General features: G+C 42.7%; 1 protein-coding gene across 1 annotated transcript in view; it reads right to left on the reverse strand.

Moving 5' to 3' along the window:
• Positions 1-2,457: 2,457 nt before the first annotated feature.
• Positions 2,458-14,484, reverse strand: part of LOC145415990 (uncharacterized) — a 31,946-nt gene continuing 19,919 nt past the window's right edge. Inside the window, exon 5 of the mRNA XM_080285092.1 lies at positions 2,458-2,759. Coding sequence (XP_080141218.1) covers positions 2,502-2,759 — 258 coding nt within the window. The 3' untranslated portion in view covers positions 2,458-2,501. The remainder of the gene's footprint in view (positions 2,760-14,484) is intronic.

Here is a 14,484-nt window from a genome sequence, read left to right on the forward strand (position 1 = left end):
TACTCTGCCCATCTCTTCCTTACTGCATCCATCTCAATTAACATCCTTCCATCCTCTGTTTTTACTCGTTCTTCCTTCCCAGACTCTCCCTTTCGCACCCTTTTCACCTCCTTCCAAAACATTTTCTTATTCTGTTGAAAATTCTCTGTCAGCCGCCTACCCCACCTCTCATCTGCTGCCACTTTAGCATCACGAACAGCCCTTCTCGCCCTATTCCTCTTTTCCTTATACCTTTCATATGACACCTCATCCTTCCTCTGCAGCCACACTTCATATGCACGTCTCTTCTCAGCCACAGCCATACTTACTTCCTCGCACCACCATTCACTTCCTTTTCTTACACCACCACCCACACGTCTCACACCACACACCTCTTCTGCATGCCCCACCACAGCACTCTTAAACAACTGCCATTCCTTCTCCACACTGCCATTTTTCTGATCTTTCACTGCGTTCCACTCATCTTTCAATTCCTCCTGATACTCATCTTTTTCTCTCTTTTATCCAACTCACTCACTTTCAAAACCTCCCTGCCCCACCTAACCCTCCTAGCTCTCACCCATCTCTTACCTACTCTTAACTTTCCCTCCACCAGGTAGTGGTCAGACATACCTCCACCCTCCCCTCTCAGAACTATCACATCCAACAATCTTCCTATTACATTCCTGGACACAACCACATAGTCCATCAAAGCTCTATCAACAACCCTTCCACCCTCCTGTCTCACCCATGTATACTTATAATTATCTTACTTCTCAAACAGCGTATTTCCAATCACCATCTCTCGCTCAACACACATCGCTATCATTCGTTCCCCATTTTCATTTCTTCCAGGCACACCATGCATACCAACTACACCTTCAACTGCTACATTTCCTACTCTAGCATTCAGATCTCCCATCATTACCACATTCACATTCGCTCCAAAACTCTGCAGACACTCATCAACATCATTCCAGAAAGACTCCCTCTCTTCTTCATCCCTTTCACTACCAGGCCCATATGCACTCACAAACACCCACAACTCACGTTCAAATTTCACTTTCACCCACATCAGTCTCGATGACACCTCCTTCCATTCAATCACACACTGCTGGACTTCCGGACTCACTAACAAGGCCACACCTTCTCTTGCCCTTCCTCTATCAACACCTGACAATCTTCCATTCACACTTCCAAACAGACTCACCCTTCCATTTCATCTTCGTTTCACTCAAAGCTAACACATCCAACTTTCTTCTCACAAACATTCTCCCAATCTCCTCCCTTTTAGCCTCAATCGTACTACATCCACGCACATTCATAGACCCAATCTTCAGGGTACGGGGATAACCCCATCCCCCATCCCTTTCTCTGGCCTGTCTCTTTTTAGGAACTAAAAAACAGAGGAGGGGGTCCCTAGTCCCCTCACCCCGCCCCTTTTAGTCGCCTTTTACGACACGCAGGGAATACGGTGGCAGTATTCTTCCTAACACAACCTGGCCGCAGAGTGGTAGTACCACTCCATGGTGCGGCCAGACTGTGTCCCCCCCGCCACACTGACATTTTCAGAACTTTAGACAGGAATAATCATAAGCGAAAACATTATTATAAAATAATGAAGTGGCAATAGTCAGGCACTATGGGTTTTAATTAGATAAATAAATAAATAAATAAACAAAGAATACTGCTGAGTTGTTTATCGATCACATTTCTAACAGTCTGGAAGTATTTTTTCAGAAAAATGTTCCGTATTTGTGTCTGTAAACTGAGTTGCTTCCAGCTAATCATTTAATCATGCGATCCTCATGTTCAGTGTACTTTAAAATCTAAAAATTTGGTTTATATATATATATATATATATATATATATATATATATATATATATATATATATATATATATATATATATATATATATATATATATATAAACGATTTTATAAATTTTTTATACATACACGTTACAGAAAATAATAAGTGCAATAGTTCATTAAAAAAAAAATCGGTTATCATTTACCAAAATTCCTATTCCAGGATTTAAAGTTACAGTGACACAAATGAAAAGAGATCACATAGAGGAATCAGGATGGAACCACCCTAATGCAGTGTGTGTCTGACACTATATACACCTTGGCGGATCAACCATGTAATTAAAAATTACTCTCTTAAGTATAACAATGTTTCGTTGACAATATTTAAACAAATTTTAAATGTACTAACTCATTACACAAATGCAGTTGTGATAATTACTAGGCTTCATTTTCCATTTTCATTGGCTTAGATGAAGGATATTAAGGTTGTCATTTGATTTACCTTAGGCTTAAGATATGTGCAAGAAATAGAAATGAGTCAACTCTACCTAGACCTACACCATGTAGGGTTAAAGGTGTTATTTATCGTTGTCATTCAGCTCAGCTTCCTTAGCAACCAGATCCAGATCTAATACATTCACCTCATGGTGAGGTTGGAATAGCTCAGACTGTGTTAAGTGAGGCCAGATCAGGATACGTTGCTTTAGGTATCAGTCATCCTTGTCATGCATTTCAGCTTCCTTAATAACCAGGCCCAGGTCGAATATCTCCGCGTCGGGATCGATCAAGGTGATGCCCTGACTGTCTGGGTGGAGGTGGTTCACTCTTGTGTCGGAACTCAAGTCAGGGGGGTTCACGACCTTGTCTTCGTCGGAATCGGTGGAATCTGGCTCCTGGCGGACGTATGCGGCGCCTCTGTCACTCGTTGGAGGGCTGTGGTCGGCACTGCGTGAGGCCCGTAGTGTCCCCTGTGACAAGTAAAACAAGGCTTAGATTAATTCTGTCAGTAAGGTGATTTTTCTTTTTTATTGTATTTTTACCGTCTGCAAGAGATGTTTTCTTTACATATAATATACATATAGATAGATAGATAGATAGATAGACAGACAGGTAGATAGATAGATAGATAGATAGATAGGTATAAATATATAGATAGATAGATAGATAGATACAGATAGGTAGGTAGGTAGAGAGAGAGAGAGAGAGAGAGAGGGAGAGAGACTGTATATTCACAGCATATATATATATATATATATATATATATATATATATATATATATATATATATATATATATATATATATATATATATATATATCGTTTTTGAAGTCTCCAACATGCTTCCATGCGTCGGCCTTGGTCACCTAATGGCGGCTCTCCATGCTGCCCAGTCCCTGGCAGCTTCCGTGATTAGTCCCTTATCCCTGAGATCACACTCAATGAACTCGTCCCTGGTCTATTTCGGTGTACCTCTCGCTCCCCTACCTCCAATATTAATACTTTTCACTTTCTGCACCCATTAATCATCCCCCATCCTCTATACATATCCAAACCATCTCAGTCTACCTCCCCTCATCACAACAATATACTCCAGTCCCATCCTACGACTCAACTTTTCCATCATAAACCGAGCCCCCCCAGGTCTCGCACTCAGGAACGCTCTGCACATCCACCTAATCATTGTTATTTCTGTACGTCTGAGCCTGCAAATATCCTCTTCCTTTACTGCCCAGGTCTGAGTATCATACAGCATTACACTCCTAGCACATGCCACATAGAAAGATCCCTTAGCACGGAGGGAAAGCCCTCTCAACGTCAGGAGAGGCAACAGCTCGCTGAAATTCTTCCAACCATTCCTCACTCTAGCCACAGAGCTAGCTCCAGCCCCATCTTCAGCACATAACATGTCTCCCAAATAACAAATCTCTTCCACACCCTCAAGAGACTCACCAGCAAGTTCAAATTTTTCACTCCTGGCAATCTCCACATGCTCTCCCCGACACAACGGACACGTGAAATCAATGTTATCTCGCAGTCTACTACTAATACCAATACATCTCATATGCACCCACTTATCATAAACACTGGAGGATGGATTGCTTCCCACGCCCTCGTGGGAAATCGCACATAGCCACTCCCCCTGCTCTTGGACACTACTGTCCCCACCCCTAGAGACCATCACTTTTGTTTTATCTGCATTTGCTCTTAAGCCCTTGTGTCTCATAGCATTTTCCATTTCCTAGATCATTCCTTCACCTTCCTTTCATTCTCTGCAGTCAATACCAAATCATTAGCATACATCTCCCACGTGAATCCATTTCTGAAGTCACGTGAGAGGGCTACAAGTACTAGTACCGTAATAAACAAGAGGCTCAAGACTGACCTCCTGATGCACACCAACATTCACGGAAAACTCCTCACTCAAATCTTAATTTACCCTTACCTGGGTGCGAAAACCCACAGACGTGGCCATAACCACCCTAACAGCCACTATTCGATCCCAAGCTATCCTAATGCCCTTTTACATGTATTAATCTCTCTCTCTCTCTCTCTTTCTCTCTCTCTCTTTATATATATATATATATATGCACTGAAACCTAGATTTAAGGGATCTCCAGTAAAGGGATTTCGGTTTTAAGAGACACCATATTCTACCTGACAAACGGACAGTACCATTTAAAAAGTCCGCTGCTTGAAACATTAATATGTTTGTTTACAGTACCTGTAAAGTAATAATCATAATCATATAAATAAGTGAAACAATCATTGTATTTCATAATAAGATTGTCTTTATATGTGGTAAAACAATGGACATTTTCAAGTAAGGGACAAGTTGAATCCCCATTTGGTCCCTTAAATCGAGGTCTGAGTTATATATATATATATATATATATATATATATATATATATATATATATATATATATATATATATATATATATATATATATATATATATATATCTATATATATATATATATATATATATATATATATATATATATATATATCATCTTTAGCCGTTTGAGTGTCCACTGCAGGACCGGCTTATCCCGACCGAAGTGGGGACGATACAGCCAATGTATCTCTACCAAGTGGCTTAGGCTGTCTGGTAGAGATTGAATGTAGGGTGTGAAGTGCTTGTAAGTGTAATTGTAGTGTTGGAGTTGCTTTGGATATGTGTGTAGTCTGTGAACCAAGTGTAATCGGCCCTCGCAAACCGACTGGGTGCAAGCATATTTTATAGTAAGCGACACTGGTTCAACCACAGCACTCCCTATGTTCGCCAATGCAGTACGTGGCCGGGTGAACACTCCCAAGGTTTATTACCCTGGCGGGGCGCGAACCCTGGTTCACCCGTGTACGAAACGCACACTCTACCACTGTACCACAGAGGCTCCGTGTATATATATATACTGTATATATATATATATATATATATATATATATATATATATATATATATATATATATATATATATATATATATATATATATATATATACTGTAATAGACATACATAAATATATATACAGTACGTATATCATTATTATCATCATCATCATCAGGACCTCCTTTCCCACCCTAGAGCAGGGTGAGGAGAAGCAACGTTCAGACAGCCCAAATTTGCCCAATCCAGTGGGCCACGCTTCTAATCACTCACCATTCAAGACCCCGAAATCCTGGCTCCATCTGATACGTCAAAAACATTCATCACGTTTCGTAGCTTCATATAAATGTATCCGATAGAGTTAATCCGGACTCTGTCATGTTAAAATGGGGTGCCAAATCCCTGATCATGCACTTCTCACAACATTCATCCGGCCAACTCGATCTCTTGTCAGACCCCTAGCTTCACCGACCTCCATACCTCTCTTCCTCACACACTCACCCACTATATCTCTCCACCTTCTCCTTGGCCTACCTCGCCTCCTTCCTCCTTCAAATTCGCTCAGATATACCTTTTTCACCACTCTGTTGTTATCCATTTTCTTCATATGACCATACCATCTCAGTACACTCTCCTCGATTCTGGTGTCCATGGACTTCTTCACTCCACAGCTTTCACGAATCACATTATTCCATATCCTATCCACTCTCTGTACCCTTCATACATTCCTCAGCAGTCCCATCTCCACTGCTCTTACACTTGCCTTTTCATTTTCATGCTACACTATAGTTTCACATCCATATGTTAAAGCTGGCACTAACACTCCTTCATGTAAGCCTCGTGCAACTGCAACACTTAAGCCTCTGTTTCTTATCAAGGCTTTTATAGCACCAGCTACATTCCTTCCTTGTGTCACGCTACATTCTAGTTCTTTGCACATTTTCCTCTCTTTGCTATCACTTAACCCAGGTATTTGAACTCTCTCACCAATTCCAGTCCCTCTCCATTCAATGTGACATCACACTGGGAATCACCTTCTCTCTCAAAAACCATCACTTTCCTCTTTTCTACATTTACTTTCAAAGCACGACTCCCACAGACATTAACAAAACTCTGCACTAGTCTACCAAGCTCTTGTCCTGCACTGGCAAGTACGAGCTGTACTGCATCATCTGCATGCCACAAATTTGAGACATTCCATCCATCACCATTCATTACCAACCCCATCCCTCTCTCCATTACTCGTGTTTCTACTTCTCTCTTCACCCCATCCATATATATATATATATATATATATATATATATATATATATATATATATATATATATATATATATATATATATATATATATATATATATATATATATTTATTGAACAACCACGGGGACATCACACAACCTTGTCGCACTCCCACACCGGTCGTGAACCATTCACTTAGATGCCCATTAACCCTTACACATGCTTCACTACCTTCATAAAAACTCTTGACGGCACCTAGCAGCTTACCATCTCCACACTACATGCGCAAATCCTTCCTCAATCCTTCTCTGTCTAATTGTCGTATGCTTTTTCCAGATCCATGAATGCCATAAACACCTTATAGTCCTTCTCACAAGCTTTCTCCACTATCTGTCTTACTGCAAATATTTGATCCACACATCCATTGCCACTCCTAAAGCCACCCTGTTCATCACTCACTAAAACTTCCGATATCTTTATTCCTTTCTCTATAATAATTCTTCCATATACCTTCCCTACCACACTCAATATACTTATGCCACGATAATTCTTGCACTCACTTCGCTCACCTTTATTTTTGTATAAGGGTACAATCACAGCCTTTTTCCTCTCTGCTGGCACAGTTTCACTCATCCATGCCTTCTTACAAATCTTCAACAAACACTTTACTCTGCTCTCTCCACTACACGTAAGCATCTCTGCATACACCTCATCAACCCCAGCTGATTTCCCGTTATTTAGCTGCTTCACAGTGCTCTTCACCTGAGCGAGGGTCACGTTTCCTGGCACTGCCTTCCTTCTATGCACCCCCCCCCCCAAATCCAAATATGTTTACAGCCTCTCTGCTCTCTCTATTCCCAGTCATCGGGCTTTCAAATTATTTTTTCCAGCTGGTCCTTAAGTTATCCCCATGGGTTAATAATCTACCACCTACATCCTTCACACTTTCACATTTCTTTCCACTTTTACTTCTACATTTCCACACCTCATTCCAGATTAACTTCCTATTTTCAGAGTAATTTGCATTCATTTTCCTTGCTAGATCATCATTCATCTCCTTCTTTTTCCTTTTCAATAGTCTCTTTATGTGCTGCTTGCTCTCAATATATTCAGTTCTTATTTTAACTGAACCCCTGTCCTGTAACCACTCTAGTCACTTCTTCCTCTTTTCCTCCATTGTCATCTTAACCTCTTCATCTCACCATGCCGTACGTTTCTTCCTTGCTGTTACTCTTGCCACAGCACACTCTGCTTTAGCATTCATAATATGCAGTCCCTATATGAATTCCACAGGCTGTCGAGATCCATTTCATTACAATTCACTGATTCCAACTCCTCCCTTACTTTGGTCCTATATTCATCAGCCATTTCTTTGATCTTCCGCTTCTTGACTTTCAGTCTTTCTCCCTGCCTGCTCCTTTCTCTCCTGGTCCACCTCACTCCTCTCATATATATAGTTATATAATATATTACTACTCCCCCAGTGGGAGCCGCCTTGCCGTGGCGGGAGGGCTTGTGTGACCCAAGGATCTGGTGAGCTGGGTCAGAAGGGATACTTCCCTCTCCTTTCCTTTTTTTTCGGGGTGGGGGGGGGGAGGAAGGGCTGCCCATGCTAGAGGGGTCACCATTGACGTTCCAGACTAAATGGCTCCCTGCCTACCGGTCATGAGGGTGGCTGGTAGTGGTGCTGGATTACCCTCCCACGTGCTTGCCGTGCATGGCTTCCTGTATTGCTAGGAAAAGAGCCCAGGGAAATGAGCAAACTTGCATGCTGTGCTCTGCAGCTAGCAACACATCCCTTTGGTCCCTTCCTCCAGTTAGAACTGTGGCTTAGTTGGGCCAGACCAGCTCCATCAGCTGGTCAAACGTTGGTCAGGGTCAAGTGGGCACTGGGGGTACCTGGTGGCTCGTTATCATCCTGGAGTCACCCTTTGGTTACCTGGATATACTCCCCAGCTACCACTGGGGCTGAAGGGTGCTCTATGACTTGTTGTTGGGTCTCTCCTTGTTGGGCTTCGTGGTAGACCAGTTGCGGGAGTGGGGGAGCGAAGGTGTCCTTTGCTATGTGGATACAACCACAGGTACTTCTAAACCCATGACAAGTTCTTCCGATAACGATGCTTCATAGACTGGTTCTGGCTCCTACGTGGTTGCCATGTTGGAGTCGTATGTTCTTGCCAACCGCTGCCAGTCTGCTAATCGTCGGCGTTCCCGGTGCCCTACTCAGTCCTAGAGCAATGTTAATGAGATTATGCTAGGTGTTTCTGTGCCCTTCTCTTTTGCAAAGTATGTTGTCGTCCATAGTCAGGTGTCCAGGATCTGCATCAGCAGCATATTTTTCAAATACATCATGCTCTTATTTGGGCTTGTGTGCTACTCTGAAGGTTGTCCTCCAGACTGATGGCAGTTTACTGGTAGAGGTTGGTGATGCAATTCAGAGTGAGCACCTTCAGGCCATTAAAGACATTGATAGTCTCCCTGCCTCGTGCTGTCCTCATGATTTTCTCAATTAGTCTCGTGGAAGTGTTTATCGCAAGGAACTTCACGCCTGTTGTGTAGAAGTCCTTTAGCAGGAATTAGTTAATCACCATGTGGTGAAGGTGGACCGTATCCATAGAACGTTAATGGTACCTTGTCTGCACCAACTACCCTTATTCTTGCATTTGATATAGTCCAGTTGCCTGATTGTTTGACTGTTGCATGGCATCGCTACAAAGTGAAGCAGAAACTTCCTCTACCCAGACTTTGTTAGCACTGCCAGAGATTTGGTCACCCAGCTGGTGGTCGACTAAAAATCTGTGTCAACTGTGGGGGTATCCATGACAATCTCGAATATTCCCTCCCTTTTTCCTGTGTTCACTGTGGTGAGTCCCATCCTGCTTTCTTAAAGGTCTGTGACTGGTCCTTATTTGAGATGGAGGTCCTCTCCCTTTCTGGCAGGGAGAAAATTCCATTTCAAGAGGCCAAGAACAGTGTTAAGTCTATGTTCCCACGACAAGGGCTTACATTGCATCTCTCCTGTCAAGGCTGTGTCCTCCAGTTCTTACTGCTACAGTGTCATCAGAGTCCTCTTCAGTGCCCAGTGATCCTAAGGCTTCCTTGGTTGCTGAATGTGCTGTTCCCTTGTCTTCTGCAGGCTCGGCTTCTACTGCGTTTTCCACAACTGTTGTAACTGGAACTGCTCATGGTGATAGTCATCGCGACTATCGTGTGCTAAGTCTTCTCCAAAGCTTGAATTAACTCCTTCCTGTCTTGGAAAGCAGGCGATGCTGTATCAGAGGCAGTCCCCGAGTCTACCAATCATTGCACGTCTCACATTTCTCTCTCTACCTAGACTAAGTCTGCTGCTCAAACTGGGTCCTCTATTGCGCCCAAGCATGGTAAGCGGTCTTCAGAGTTGCTTTTGGCTGGGGATCCAAAAAGTAAGCTCTCTACCAGGACAACTAGTTGGGAGCAGATTTAACACTGCAGCGTCTGAAGGTTCCTTTATCATGGATGTGGTGAAGTTTGCTGGTGCGGGGTCTGCAACATCATCTACCACTTCCCTTAGCAATGCACCAACGCCCAGTCTTGTGCCTTCAGCCCCAAGTGCCAACCCAGTATTCTCCGATAAAAGAAACTCTACTATTAAACAACCTGTATGGCCTCCTTCGAGCATTCCTTGTCCAGGTGGGTCAAGTGTCCCACCTACTAAGAGGTTAATGTAACCAACTATGCCTGGGCCTATAAACCTTGCTCTGCAGTGGAACTGTAGAGGTGTTAGAGACAATAAGGAAGAACTTAAACTGCTCCTGTCCAAGTTGTACCCTTTCTATGTTTGTCTTTAGGAAACTATTATCGGAGACAGGCCTTTTCTTGCTCCTAGAGAATATACAGCTTTCTACTCACCACCTCTTGTAGACTGCGGCACTCAAGGTGACTGTGCTATTCTGTGCCATACAGATAACCCAACCACTTCTTTCTCTGTCCATCCCCCCCCTATAGGTTGTGATATTTCAGTTGCACCTGGAGAGGATTTACATATTTTGTATCCTTTATTTACCTCTCTCTGCACCTGTCTCACTTTTCAATCTTCATAGCCTCATTCGTCAGCTTCCTAGGCATACAGTGTACGTGTGATCTTAATGGGCACCATGCTTTGTGGGGTGATACTCTATGTAACTCCCGTGGTGATCTCCTGGCATCTTTGATTGGGGATTTAGACTTGGTTCTTCTGACCACTGGTGACCTGATGCATTTTCATGTAGATAATGGTACATTATCTGTTAATGATCTTACGTTGGTCTCCCATGATTGTTCGTTGGATTTTTCCTGTGAGACTGCCTGAATTACATGGTAATGATCATTACCTTATTACAGCCAAAGCATGCAGCTCTGTGCTGGTGGAGGATGTCCCTCGTTGGTGGTTGGGTAAGGCTGACTAGCCCAAGTTTTTAGTGTTGATGATACAGAACAGTATATCACATTTACTGTGTATTAGGCTGGTTTTTCCTCTATTCCTCTAACGTATGGAAAGTTTTGCAGGAGACCTGTGCCTTGGTGAAATGAGGAGTGCGCTTTGGCTAGGAGTGTCAAGATAGCTGCTAGTAGAAGTTACAGGAGGAATAAAGATGTCTTTTTAGATATTTAGTTTAAGAAAGCTCATGCTCGTTATCAGTGGGTTCTGAAAAACTCATGCTGCACCTCTTGGATAACGTGTGTATTGTCTGTCACCTTATCCACCCCTTTACTGTTGGCCTGGAAGATGGTGTGGAAAATAATAGGCAAATGTTCACCGTCTCCTCCCTCAGTACTTACACTTCAGGGGTCTTTTGTCTTCAATACCTCTGAGGTAGCTTCAACCCTGGCGGCAGAACACTTTTATATTTTTTCTCAATCAGATCCCGCTAAACCACTTGGTTGTTTCTGGCATCAGCAGAAGTTAGGTATTTCCATTCCGTCTAGTGGAGGGGAGAACCGCAATGCATTCTTTACCCTCTGTGAACTGTGTGATGCTCTCCACCAGTGTAGTGACTCTGCTCCTTGACCTGCTGATGATACTTATGCTATGATATGCCATTTGCTGTACAATTCTCTGCTGTGTTTGATGGATCTTTAAAATATGGTTTTGGATGAAGATGTAGTCCCCATCAATTGGAAGATGAGTATAGTCCTTCCATTTCCTAAGCCAGGTATGGATCATTCTAATGTTTCTAATTATCATCCCATTTGGTTGGCATGGTGTGTCCAAACCACTGTGTTTTAGAAGATGATCAGTGTCAGGCTCCTTTGATATCTAGAGAAATATACGTTTCTTCTCCCCTTCACAAAGTGGGTGTCACAGAATGAGTATACTGTACAATATGTCTGACAACCTCATCCAACTAGAATAAGCAGTCTGAAACTTATGTTTCTACACATCTTGTGGCTGTGTTTCTGATTTGGAAAAGGCACACAATATGGTATGGTGCCATAGCATCCTGAGTCAGGGGCGCAGTTTTGGTCTGCGGATCACCTGTCATTGTTACTAAGGTATTTCTTGTCCGATCAAAGGTTCCAGGTCCGTGTGGGCTTGTTCCTCTCTCTTCGTCGGGTTCGGGAGGAGGGTGTTCCACAGGGAATTGTGCTAAGTGTGCCCTTGTGGGCTACAGCCATCAAAGACATAGTAGATTCCCTAGCAGAGGGAGTGTCTTCCTCCCTCTACATCAGTGGTTCCCAAACTGGGGGCCATATATCAGAATGTAGGGGGCCATAACCTGAACCGAAGGAGTTTAGCGAGTAGGTAGTCAGTGGAGAGAACTTACACTGAGTGGAATGGGGAATCAAATGAAGGAAAATTGAACCTGGTATGAATGTTCAGAAGCAAATGGTCTGGGAGGAGGTGGGTGTGTCGCAATTGAAGGCCATGGTTGTGGCAGATAATTATGACTCACTATGATAGCATATCATTTCAGAATTATAAAGTTATCAGATTTGTAAGATTCAAAGTTCAGATCAAATTGCGTGGGATTAATACACTTTTTCAATCCAGTGAATTTTTTTTTTATTGCTGTATCAGCTTTTCGCAATAATGCAATATTTAATTACTCTAAGTATGGATTTTTTTAATGTGCATTTTATTATTCCTTTAGTACCATTTCAATAATTATATAAGATTCAGCTAAGACAAAATACACATTTCTTTATTAATACTTAACAAAAGAGAAAATAACAAATGGAATCAATAAAATTACAGGATTTGCTAGAGTGATTTTTATATGGACATGATGAGTGTAGGACTGTAGTGTAGACAGTCACTGTAGTCATGGGTTATGGTTGGGGAAGGGGGGCCATGGACAAGGATCATGTATGAAAAGTGGGTAACGACCAGAAAAAGTTTGGGAACCACTGCTCTACATAGATGGCTTGGCAATCTGGTTTCCTGGTTCACAGACGATTGCTGTGAGAGACGAATACATTTGGTGTTAGTAAGAGTCACCAGCTGGGGGGACCAGAAAGGATTTCGTTTTCATCAACGACAACTGTAACCATGCATTTCTGTTGAAATAGGGGAGTCCTCCCAGAACCTGACTTACTGTACTTCTGAGTGGGTGCCGTCTCCAATGCGTGGGGGAGACTAGATTCCTTGCTTTGATATTTGACCACAAGTGGACTTGTGTTCTGAATTTGAACCTTTTACGAGTGCCTGTATGCAGGCTGTGAATATGTTGAGGATGTTGTCTTACACATCGTGGGGTGCTGACCGAATGACTCTCCTGCACCTGTATCACGCTGTAATGAGATCTAAGCTTGCCTATGGTTGCGAGGTGTATTCCTTGGGTTCTGCGCCGCGGCTTAGTGTTCTTACTCCTGTGCATCATTTGGGTCTGTGCCTTGCTACTAGTGCTTTCAAATATTCCCCGATTCCTACCTTGCTAGACGAGGTTGGTGTCCCCCCCCTTCCTTAGATCTGCAGCATAAGTCGTTGACCATTCATTGCTGGAACCGTGTGCGACGTTTGCCACAATCACTTGTAGTCATTTATGTGTCGTGACAATTATATTCTTCATTATGACGATTCTCATCCTCGCACTCCACATCTCTTTGAGTTCAGGGTCAGGCAGATCATGGAGGCGTATGATTTTTCAGATGCGCCTGTCTGTGGCATCCTTGGTTCCTTCCAACAATGCAGTTCTGCTGGGATTTTGCTGGCACTAAGTCTGGCTTCTTCCCAGGTGATACATCAGTAATTTTAAGAACATTTATTCCTTCAAAGAGATACTGTCTCTGTTTATACAAATGGATCCAAGTCGGCCACTGGGGTCGGGTTTTGAGTGGTGTTTCCAGAGTTTGTGAGGGAAGGTAGCCTTCCTACAGATGCATTTTTTATTACTACAAACTTGTCTGCTGTCACTTTTGCTCTTTAACTCATTTTGGCACATTTAGAGAGGTAATTAACAGTTTTTAGCGACCCCCAAAGCGTCCTTTTGGCTCTAGAAAGTGTTAATTCAGCTCATCCTGTAATCCTTGCCATTCTTGAGCGGTATTTCTTTATTGGGAGATGGGTAAATTGGTCCAGTTTTGCTGGGTCCCTACACATGTTGGTGTCGTAGGTAATGAAAGGGTGGATGGTTTAGCTAAGTAGGCATCTTCTTGACGGGCCCCCTGCCAACTACCCACTTCCTGTTACTAATATATCTTCTTCCTAAGAGTCGGCGGGTCGTGCTTGTTGGCAGAGACAGTGAGATGCTGTCAAAGAGAGTGTAATAAAGGACTTTTTTCACACTGTAATTTTATCGAGGTCTTTCCCCTCCATGCCTCAGCGGTTAGAAGTGGATATTGCCTGACTTCACATTAAGTACTCACGGCTTACGCATGGGTTCCTGATGTGCGGTGGGGCTCAGCCCTACTATGACGCCTGCCTGGTTCCCGTTACTGACCATCACTTGCTAGGGTAGTGTCCACATCTGGGAGAACTTCACCGTGGATTGATGGTTCTTACTGTCTGTCTTCCATTATTATTATAATAATAATTATTATTATTATTATTGTCGCTGTCGTCGTTAATATTATTATTATTATTATTTTTATTGTTATTATTATT

This window comes from Coenobita brevimanus, chromosome 104 (genome assembly GCF_032717465.1).
Source record: "Coenobita brevimanus isolate Jiangsu-jjx chromosome 104, ASM3271746v2, whole genome shotgun sequence".
NCBI lineage: Eukaryota > Metazoa > Arthropoda > Malacostraca > Decapoda > Coenobitidae > Coenobita > Coenobita brevimanus.